Genomic DNA, 12,326 nt, shown 5'->3' on the forward strand with positions numbered 1-12,326 from the left:
TTAATACAAAATTACGTCCAGACCAAAATAGTGGCGTAAGAATTTTATAAAACACAAGATAAAGGATTCAGTATGGAGGAGGGGTTAAGATCAAACGTTAATGTCATAAACTCAGATATGGTTTACAAGGAAATGGGTCCCTTTCCAAGGAAAAATTGCGTTTTTCTGTGTCAAATGGTCCCTCTCTAAATTAAATAGCCTCTCCTGATTTTAATTACTTTGCATATTTTTTTGAACAGGAAATTTTCCTTCGTAAAGGTAAATTTGGAAATAAAATGAAATATTGAGAACTTTTGTGACAATTTTTTGCTCAAAAGTAAAGATCATCCATGATGGCTTACATTGTTTTAGACCACCAGCAAACTCTACTTTCCGTCTGTAATAAAATCTAATAAAAATTCCTTAATTTTTATGTAATGAATATAAAGACGCTAAAATACAAATTAGACAATATTTTATTAAAACGTATTAATGTATTAACTATACCTAGATCCTGAACCCGAAGCATTCTAATTCAACACAGATCCTGATTTAATCCGGGACAAAACTAAATTTCTTTGGTTTTATGCTGTGCAGTTGGAAGTTTGAGAATCATTAGTTACAGATTTCAGAGAGAAAGAGAGAAAGAAAAATAAGGAATTTTGTTTAACCTGGGAGTGAAATTCATGTTTACGTCTATACTCCTTGATTGTAGCCGTGGCAGCTTCGCAGGCATTGCGGCCCTAGTGCAGTCATTGACGGCCGAACCGGTCTATAAATAGTTCCAGAGCGGAGCGTGCGGAATCAATACCGGCCTCGCGTCGACTCGCGGAGGAATCCCAAAGAGTAATGACGGTTGTGGACCGACAGCCCGAGCTGTGAACACCGCGTTGAACAGCTTACTCGACAGTACTACAGTCAAGGCGCCGTATTGAATGCATACAGTGTTTCATTTTTATGTCGTTACTATTATTTGAGGACCTTTCTTCTAAATTCATTACGATAGCCCTCTAGAATGATGTGTTCCGTCGAAACTTCAATCACTAGATATTTACAAAAAAAAAAAATCACCCAAACGTCACGCAAATTTTTATGATTATGATCGCTTGCGCAACCTTTTAGAGCTCAAAAAATAACGTTTTGTAAATATCTGGTGAGAACATTATGTGCACCAACGACAAATGTAAGAGAGCTTTTGAAATTGATTTACTGAAAATAACTAACTCGACATCTTGATAGTATAAATCTCTTGTCTTCTGTCAATCTTCGTACGAAACGCAAGAACGAAACGTATCGAGCTTAATATGCCGTCGCAATCGAGGTCATTGGAAACGATTAATGATTATCAGATGCTGATGGAGCTTTGGTGGGCTGAATGTTTGCCGGGGGGGAGGGGGAAGTGGGAGCGTCTCGAGTAAAACAAACCGACGTACGGTAACGTCCACTACATTTGACACTTGCAAAAAAAAAATAACAATTCCGTGTAGACCACACCGGGACTCCGTTTTGGTGGGAGGCAAATAACTTGACCAGATTTTTTATAGATATTATATACGTCGACATTTTCGTTTATGGTTTGACATATTTAGACATTTTTTCCGCTCCTGGGCTAGTAAAGTATGCTAATAAATCTCGGTGGGGCTATAGAAGTAGGTACCTATAGTTTTTTTTTCCTGCGACACATCCCATGGCGTGTGTTGTGAGATTTGCCAGTGCGCAAGTACGCAAGTTACGTGTAGTAAAGAAGTGTCACTTCGAATATTGTCAAGTGCTTAAAAATTTGGGCGTATTTCGGATCATTCCTTCTTCCCCGCCCCCTTGGAAAAAACTATTTTTCCCCCCTAATCGTAACGCAGGCGTACTGTCGGCCCAAGGCTGGCCTCACAGTTTATTAATATTATTAATATTAATATTACTCACCTATGAGTGTCTCAGGGAATCAACATTTTTCTTAAAAAAAATGTAATCTCTACAGCACAACATACATTTACAATATTACTACACACCATATTCATTTAATTTTTTTTTTCAATTGCGCAACCAGGTTTGATCTAGTTGTATCACAAGGCCAACTCCATACTTGATGTTACCAATTTTTTTTAGTACGAGTTTGATCAAATTTTTTCATTCTAAAAATGACCGTAACAAATTTGGTTTTCTCTGAGCAAAAGAAGATCCGAGCGGAGCGGCTGCCAGTTTGTTCCTGATCGACTGTTTACATGTTCAACTCTTGTGAGTCCACTCGGTGCGCGATGGAGGGACGTCCACTGGGCGAGAGAAGCGGCGGAGAAAATGGCAGCGGCAGTTTTTTTTTTTTTTAGTTTTAAATTAATTTATTTCAGCAGTAAAATACATAGTTACGAAAGAACACAACACCCAAGAAAAATAGCACGCTCCAGCTGACTCAGCTTTTTCGTGCTCAAAAATAAATACATGATACAATAGAACCAACACAAAAGTACAAGAAATATCATCATTACAAATTTCCAGGAAAAAGTATTCAAAAAAAACCAGAGCACAGCAAGTAAATAGTGAACAGTAATGAATTAAAAACGACCCGAAGTAATGAAAGAAAGATGGAGGGTCGGAAAAACAAAATTAAAAGGCAGTTCGCCACCTTGCTTTCAGATGGGAGAATGAAAGAAGTGACTCTGGGGGCCAAAATAGCGGCAGGAACGCCCTCCGAGTCCCGGGGCGGGCCGCCGGACACGCGACGCCTCCAAGGCCGTATTCTTTAACACGCGTGTCGCCGGGCTTTTGGCACCTCCGCCGGCCGCCCCCCCAAGTCGCCGCCTACACTGCAAAAACCTGCTGCGTGGTTCCCGGCGCGCTCCGTCAAAGACTGTCCCTGTTTCAACACTCAGGTGATCACTGACCGTCCGTATAGGTTCGGTTCATCGACGACTGAAAAATTCCACAGAATATTTGGATGGTTGGCGACCAGTGTTCATGTTCACTATTACAAATTTGAACTCCAGAATTGCTTAACATCTTCGTGTAACATTCCTCTAACTTTGCAAACTGTAAATTGAGGTTCGTATGAATAACGATGCACAAATTAGTATGCCACATACATTTGAGACGTTTACAGGCATATATTTTGTGGCCAGCAATAGGATCAGTTGTCTATAATATCCATCAGTTATACCCATTTCGCAGGATTAGACCATCATACACTTCAACAACATGGCCTTACTCGTTACTTCTCTTAATCTCCACCTCCTTCTTAGCTAAACATTTGTATAACGAATTAATTTAGACTATTTACAACACATCATACATCAAATTGAAGGGAATTTGACGTAGTTTTTCCTTAAAAATGTCCAGTAAGTGAACCTTTAGTTTTGCGACACACATCCAACCACAACTTAAAAGACGTATACCAGCCTTGGAAAGTTTTTCAGAATATAAGTCGCGTATGCTATATTTTTTTCAACTTATTGAGTCGAAATGAACCTGCAGCTGAAGTTCTTCGGTCTGATTCAGACTCATTCTGTATGAGTGCAATGCCTAATAGACGACCATTTAAAATCATGTTCTTAATATTTTTGGTATAGTAAGAATGTTCGTATCATTATCACTGCCACTGTTCAGCGCAATAGACGTGTTGATATATAAGCTATCAGATTCATTCATAGCAATGTGGATTTTTTGCAAATAGAGGATGAAAAAGACTAGCCTAAACCGCGGAAGGTTTTCAAAAGTGTTCGGTTAACTGCGAGCAATCTTTATATAAACCTATAGTGTAACCAGTAATGGCGTTTGTCCAAAATAATTTTTTAATAAATTTTCCCCATTGCAAGAATAACTCAAATAACGAATTCTCACACTTATTGGACAATGCTCAATGACTCATTACCACTTTCCTGTGGTTTCAAGTCGTCAACAAAGTTTCAGTTCTGAGTCCCGCTGTGACTGGCGAGTCTCCACTGAAACATTCACACTGAATTAATTACGTCATTTGATTGATGTATTACCTGACATGCCGATTCACACGGGACTTAAATCACTGTGCTTACTGCCAGGCAGATTACCACAGCTGTCCTGTAATTGGTCGCTGACAAAATCACACTTTCCTTATCAATCCCTTTGTATTTTTAATCATTAACAATTATAATCGTACATTTATTGAGCTCATCATAAATTACTTATCTGATTCGAATTTTTATTAAGTTTTGTTTAAAAATAAATACCCAAAAACATTTGAGGTATTCCAAACCTATCAAAAAATATTATTTTGTAAGTTTCCAGCTATGTGGCGATTAAAATCAATCAAACACAAGTAAAAAAGATGACAAATTATGGGAATCTTTACATCTTATTACCCATGGAGGTACTATGGAGTGGATGTCTGATCTAAAGTTAAAATCACTCTAGTTAACAATCGTGTAGCAAAACAAACCATATACTAGCTGTGTGCTAAAATTTCGTTTAATAGATTAAAAGGCACTCGCTAGAAAGTATTATAAAAATTTCTTCATGATGTTAATTACATACAGGCAAGTAATTTGGCTCAGGTTTTATATAAAATAAGCAAGGAACGTAACGACGTAACAACGCAATACGCAGCAAGTGCAAAGAAATATCGGTCGCTTATAAAGGACGAAAGCTGCAAAACGTCACCACCCTAATACAAATTTAAATTTAAAAAAAATATATATAAAACAAATGTTTTCTTAGTGTTCTTTTGATAATTTCATGTTTTTTTCATGAATACATATGAAATAATCAACAATGTTATAAAAAAAATTATATTTTCTTTTGCTGTGCGAGCTATTCGCTTCAAATATGGAAGGCGGAAAACGCAAGAAGTTGAAAGTTGTCCGATGCTTGCGTTGCGTATTTTGCGTCTTGCATAGTTTGCGTACGGGTATCGAAGTTTTTGCGTCTTGCTTTTCTTGCGAAGTTTATAATCCCGGAATCAGCGTTAAACTAATTTAAAACCAAAAATATAGCTATTCAAATAGCAAAGTGGTGGAAGGAGCGTTACCGCTCTCATTTTGACTTCCGTTATTAACATTACAAAGTTTCCACACATTCTTTATAACTTCGTATATCCGAGGATAAAACAGACGTGGGCTAACACTGACGATGTTTTTAGTTCGTGTATAACAAACACAGATGTTCGTGGACATAGCTCAGTCTGACTCGCACTCACATCATGCCCCTGCATTCCGAACAGGGCTAAAGAGTGGTTTGGGCTGACAATGGTATTTCTTGCTGCGCTATGTATAGTCCATCCACGGTAACCTCCTACTTTTTTAAACGAACCTTTGAAAAAACACACCAGGATGCAGCATGTTTGGTTCGTTTGCAAAAATACTTTCCATCATATGCATATTAAACATGCATTAACACTAAATTACCGTATAATGATGTTAAATAAAATTTTACAAAAAAAGTAACTATCTATGTACAATATTATTAATATTAATGATCTCGCATGTGTGTAAATGAAACAGTGAGAGAAGTGGTGTGTTGGCAATGATTAGAACGAAATAGTTCCATAGCCAAAATATATATTTTTTGACTTTCCGCGTGTATTTAAGAATTTGTGTGGGTATTTGTTAAGTTTGAACATTTTTTTAAATCTCTGGTGAAATAAAAACGTTATGTTAACGGTAAAAAAATATTACGTGCCGAAACCGTGGTCGCGCATTAATAATGTTAATAGTCACTTGATTGTTTTCTCTTTCAGCCGTTTGCAGTCTGCACAGATTACGCCATATTGCAGTGTGTTTTAATATATTACTGACCGTGAAATAACGTACAGTTTGTGTTTCAGGATTTTGTGTTAATATTATGTATTTTAACTTTGTTATATTATTTATTATCTACTATTGTAATGATGGAATTTGTTATCGTTTTGATATTTTGTGTGGTTCTTGTGATTGCTGTAATGGTAATTGGTTCCGGAATGGGGAAAGCTACTTCTTCGCAGCGTCAGATGGACATCATTAACGTCGCTCAGAACTTATATGTTTTAATTAAAAAAGGCGACTTGAATAAATGTGACGTTACGCAGACGACCGCGTTTCTTCTCAACATCGCAAAGTCAACTGTTCTCAAGTAAGTAGGCTTTTTTCGTTTTCATGCACGTAAAAAAAATATCGACTGTGTCCTAAGTATTGTCGGCCTGTGTTTTAACTCACGAGGTTTTTTGTGTTTTATTTCCAATTTATATTTTTTGGTGTGAGACAACACCGCCATGTGGCGTCTCTGTTGAAAAGTTAACCTAAAATCATATTAGGCCTACTCAGGTCCTAACAATAACAATATAGGCACTTTCAAGTATTTTTATGGGTGTGATACACGTTTGTTTATAACGATGTTTATAAACTTTATGATAGGTTTAACTATAACATAAGGGAGTGATTTTATAATTTGCATTTAATTAGTTTTTCATCTGTTTGGGAGATCACAAAATAAATAAAAAAACACTTCATTAATTTCGTGGACAAAGTCTGTCATGTTTCCATTTAGTGACCACAAAGCAAATATTTGTGACAAAATGCCATATTTGGAACACTGCCTAACTGCGTATTGTGAACGGGTCCCCGGAAAAGTGTTATGACAAATGTTTTTTTTTTTTTTGGTTAGGTACTACAAGAAAGACATTGAAGAAGTTTCAACACCAGGAAAAAAGAGGAAAAAAAGGCCACAGGAAGGAAAGTCACTTGACACAGTCGACGATTTCACAGTAAATGCAATCAGGAATGCAATTTACAGGATGTACGCTGAAGGTAAAAATTTGATACTGAAGAGTAGTTTCAATATCACTGGGGTAGGCCCTACTTAATTGTATTCATTTCATATATCCATATGCAGATTGACCGGTTCAGTTTTTTTCCCGATATCATCTGTCCTTTAAAAATACTTAACATTTTTGAGTGGTTTGTTAGGTTTCTTTATTGATATGGTATTGATATATAGAATATTGTGCAACATATGAAATAGGTACACGTCCTTTTAAGGTTAGGTTAAAGTTAGAAAGAAAATTGTTACATTCTAAAACTACAAGTAATGTTTATATCGTTATACACAGTATACATATTAAATAACCTCAACTTTTATGATGTATCAGAAGGTTAAATAATGACTATTTCCAGTATCAATAATATCCAGTTGTGCGCTTTAGCAGTAATTGGTTACAAATTAGTGAGTTGTGGTCTAAGCAAGCATGGTTATAAAAAAAAAATTGGGATACTTAATTGGCTAAATTGTACTGTGTGGCAGGGTCCAGTACAATATATATTCTATTGCAAAATAGTGTCATGCCCCGCCTAACCCTTTAGAAAATATAGGGGTATTGTTATTTTATAAACAATAGGCCTACTTCATTGTAATGAAGTATCATATGAAAACACAACTTAGCCAGACAAACTGTGTGTTAGTGTATGAAGTAACAGAAGGTTATAAAACAGTAAAAGTTTAGTATCGCGTATCCGATTCGATACATTGATCCTGATCGCATGATCCTGCAAATATTGATCCTGTGATTGATGATGCTTGCTTTTCTAATTTATTACGTTTAAATATCCTGTACAAAACCAAAACTAAAAACCTGTGATGTAGTAATGAGTTATGATTTAAAGTTGAATAATAATGAAAATATATATGTTTTATTAAACTTATGATAATTATTCTTGCTATACCACAATATTTGATTATGTTCAGGATCTTTGATCTGAATAAATGAAAAAAAGCATGCACCACACGATCAATAGGATGTACAGGTTCATGCATAAAGATCTAGGGATCACATGGGATACACGATACAAAACATTTACCTACAACACAGTGTAGAGCTTGTAACTTATTGATTGCTAAATTGAATGCTGAAATAATAATGTTTTACACAACTTCAATACAAACGCGCAATATAATCGTCATATCATTGCAGACAAAAATACTGCAATGTAGAATTCCTCTAAGCAAACTACAAAATTTAAATTAATTTAAAAGTATTTTTGAAATGTAAGTTTATTAAAACTATTTAATAAATGTAAATTGTGCACTTAAATTATCTTCTACGGGGTTGTGGTTTCGCTTAGTTTTGTGTACCTCTGTTATTTCATGTATTGTTAATGTATGCAATAAATTTACAGGTTTGAATGTTACAGTCGACACCATTTTGAAAGAAATCAGGGAAAGACAAATAGATTATTATGGTGGAAGATCAAGTCTTCATAAATTGTTAAAGAAGATGGGATTTTCATGGACAACTGTTGATGGACGAAAAGCTTTGATAGAGAATGAAAACATAGTATTGAAGCGAATAGATTTCTTGAGAAAGTATAAAGAAGAAAAAGAAAGAGGTGCCAATTTCATATTTGTTGATGAAACATGGATTTTCCAGAGAGGCAAGGCATTAATTTATTTGAAAATTTGTTCTGTGGTCCAATACAAAGTATTTCATTTCCATTTCATATATTTTTCAGGAACTGTATCAAAGTCATGGCAGGACAAGAGTCTACAATCTGCGAAGAGACGTACTGTTGGAGATGGTAAAAGGTTTATTGTTGTTAATGCTGGAGGGCGCACTGGCTTTGTGCCAGGAGCAGGATTACTTTTTGTTTCAGGTCAGAAGACTGCAGACTACCATGGCGAGATGAATGGGGAAACTTTCTTGATGTGGTTTGAAGACATGTTGGTGCATCTGGAGGAACCCAGTGTCATTATAATGGACAATGCTTCATATCACAGCACCCAGGTATGTGCAATGGTAAAGCGGTGTCTTTTTATTGCTCAAATTGTAATGTGAAAAATTTACATGTGTATAAGTACGAATATTCGAGACTAATACATTTTGCCAGCAATAATTGTTATCTTAATAGTATGCCTACACTACATTTTTATAAACTATAATGTTTGAGCTGAAATTGATTACACACACACAGATATATATATATATAATGTAATTGAATTACATCGTAGTGCAAACTAATTTAGTAGAGGGTTTGAAATACCAAATAAAATTTTTTTATTGCAAATAGCATTTGAAAATGACATAATTACTTGTTTGGTAAAAGGACCCACTTTATGAATGCTCTGTTGCCCTACTTAATAAATTAAAATAATATTTTCAAAAAAATTTCTAGTCACTAAACTAACATGCTTTGTTAAATTTAGAAATTCATTACGACAATATGCCAAAACACATGTTTGCTTTGCATAAGTACAGTAGAACCCTGTTATAATTTGTTTTTAAGGGGCTACAAGAAAAAAAAACATAAGCAGGAAATTCAATTTAGTACTTTTTAGTGTGGATTTATTGCCAATGGACTCAACAAGCTGCATAAAGATATATTTGATGCTCCAATTTGCTTGTAGCAAGCCAAAAACAATTTTTCTTTAACATCATGGTGCTTCCAGCTTCTATCTGCTTTGTCTTTACTTACACATTGTCTCATTGCTGTAAAATTGTCTCATTTCTGTATAATTGTCATAATTCACGACAGTGTTTACAGTGGAAATGCTTAAGTCCAGTTCTTTTGCCACTTGAACATGTGATTTAAGTGAATACATTTGAAAACACACAGAATGGCTAAAAATTTATGAATTTATTTGTTTTCCAAGGGTGTCAACAGGCAGTTAACTGCTAACATACACATATACATAGACAGTATAGACAAAGGCTTTTAATTTTTTTCGTCTTCTAAAATTTTATGAAGTGAACATTACAAGCACGAAACGCATAATTTGTGAAACATTATATCCAGGAATTAAATACATTGTCCTTATAGGGAAAATATTGGACTTGAAAAATAATACATTATAGGCAGGAAAACTTTATAAGCAGTAAAATTGTAACAGGGTTCTACTGTCATGAATTCTTATCAGCTACTTGAGTATTTAGTTAAATGTTGGCACAACGTAGGTTGAGAAAACACCTACAACGAACTGGACCAAGGCTGCACTGATCGCGTGGCTGGAGAAGAATGGGATAAAACATGAAAATAATTTGTTGAAAGTGGAGCTGCTGAGAATAGCTAAACAAAACAAGCCCCGAATACGGTATATTATTTCGTTTTTTTTACAGCATTTCTTTAAAAGTGAGATAGTTGCAAAAAATTACGTATACACCTTGTTCTAACACACTTTTCAGATATGAGGTAGACGAGTTGGCTCGTAACTATGGCCACGAAATTCTACGACTCCCACCCTATCACTGCCACTATAATGCAATCGAACTAGTTTGGGCTCAATGTAAACACCATTACAATAGTAACGTGGGGCGGGCCAAGAGATTTGACAATGATGCAGTTGCAGCCATCTGGAAAGAGGCTCTTGATGCTTCCACACCAGAGAGGTATTTTCATGTTGCATGACCAATGGGGTATTCCTTTTGAAGTAGAAATTGTTTTATTTTCCTGTAGAACATTCCTCAAGCTTCAGCAAAACCCTTACCATACATTTTTACATAATACGTAAGTATTGTTGCCTAGCAGCCTGGTCCTACCATTCCTTTTGATAACTTTGTGTGCTAGTGTGTGTATAGTGTGATTATCATTTTGTGTATATTCATATACCAGTAATACAGTTTTAAAACAATTGGTAAAAATAAGTGGTTTGAATTTGTGTAGTTGTCGTTTTGAAAATGTGTTGCATGTATGTGTTTGTGTTCGTGTTTGTGTTTGTGTTTGTAATTTTATTCCCATGTGATTCATACATATCTGTGTAGTTTCTAGATCTAACAGTGATGACTTATTTGCAAGGTTTTTTTTTTTTGTAATTGCAGTCCATTTGCAATTGTTTCATTTCCATAAATAGTTTTGTATTTATTAGTAATTGTGATATTACTTTCTGTTATGCTTAATCTTGTGTCAATGACTTTAAAGTTATGGTGGGTTCAGTGCTGTAGGCAGATTTCAATATTCAGATAAAATTTCAACGTAGAGAATTTTGAATATTTTCATCTAGCGAACTTGAATAGGTATTTACACATGTAGTTCTTGCACATTAGTATTTTCAAAAGTTATGTTATTATAGTGAAATACATATACAGTAAATCATCAAAACTATTCAAAAAATTAAATTTTCGCTATATCTCACTGTTTTTGTCTGGGACAAATTTTAACCAAAAACAAACACAAAACTTATGAAATAAATATTTTATCATATGCATTCTAAGCCTTTATTGATAACATATATAATATTTACAGCTTTATTATATCTTGAATAAACCACTATAATTTTTTTTTTCAGATAACATAAAACAAAACATGTTACTTCAAGTATTAAATAATAGCTTTGATAGTTGAGGAAAACACATTAAATGAGTTTTGTTGTGTTTAAAAATACTTTCTTGTGGAGTGAGTTCAAAATTGTATGTAATAAAGAGCATGCCATGCATTGTTTACTATGCCGTTTTGACAGAAACAAACATATTTTGTTATAGAGTGGTTTTTGCTATAAACAGGTCATTTATATAGAGGTTTTACTGTATACATTAATTTTTTTAGATGGGCGAGGTGTGTGGATCACGTGGAGAAGCTAATTCAAGCAGACTGGGAGAGAGAAGTCCACATAGACAGCGGCACCATTCCTCCACTCATCATCCACCTCGGCGAGGATAGTTCAAGTGAAGACAGTGACAGCGAAGAATTTGAGGTTACGACACAGCAAGTAGATGGAGACAGTGAAGTACTGGCAGTTCCTCTTGATGATTTACCCGGGTGTTCTTATTGAGGTCTGTATGTAATAAACACCTGGGCAACTGTAAGTATTGGGGTTTGAAACATTTTTTTTTCTTTTATGCATTCCCATGAAGTATGTTGATTACTGGAACTTTATGTATTAACTTTATATTACACGTATTATGAAATGAATATTAAATTTCATTTCTGGATTCGTATAGGTGTATGTGAAACATTTTATTTTGTTGTGTGTCTTCATTTTTCAGTGAACTTACTTGGAAAACAAAAAGCCAGTCCCCATCCAGGGCCACAAATAAATAATGCATATAAGTGGTATAGAAATTACTGTCAATTCTTCACCACAATTTTACTGTTCATAAAATTATGATTTTGTCTAATAAGTATACTCAGGAAAATGTATATAACCATATTTTTATTTGTGGCCTTAACCGGCAAAATGGTAGGGGTTTATTAAATAAAAGAAGAAAATTCATTTTTAAATGTTTTCATCTGAATTTGTTAATTTTATTAAACCTTCAATCCTTAGTCTTTTCCAGATTGCTTAGATGGACAGCCATATGTATAATTTACAATACTTTTTTTTTCAGATGCAGAAAACTGTGTTGAACTGTACTAAATGATGATATTTATTGCTTACATAAATGTTGTAAATTTATATATTCTCCTAAAAATTTACTTTAAATTATA

General features: G+C 34.6%; 1 protein-coding gene across 1 annotated transcript; it reads left to right on the top strand.

Moving 5' to 3' along the window:
- The first annotated feature begins 5,218 nt into the window (after nt 1-5,218).
- On the top strand, nt 5,219-12,107 carry LOC134530574 (uncharacterized). The gene is made up of 4 exons (XM_063365533.1): nt 5,219-6,048; nt 6,580-6,722; nt 8,088-8,692; nt 11,445-12,107. The coding sequence occupies exons 1-4, from the start codon at nt 5,825-5,827 to the stop codon at nt 11,556-11,558; spliced, it is 1,086 nt and encodes a 361-aa protein (XP_063221603.1). The 5' UTR covers nt 5,219-5,824; the 3' UTR covers nt 11,559-12,107.
- Nucleotides 12,108-12,326: the final 219 nt, after the last annotated feature.

Source organism: Bacillus rossius, chromosome 3 (genome assembly GCF_032445375.1).
Source record: "Bacillus rossius redtenbacheri isolate Brsri chromosome 3, Brsri_v3, whole genome shotgun sequence".
NCBI lineage: Eukaryota > Metazoa > Arthropoda > Insecta > Phasmatodea > Bacillidae > Bacillus > Bacillus rossius.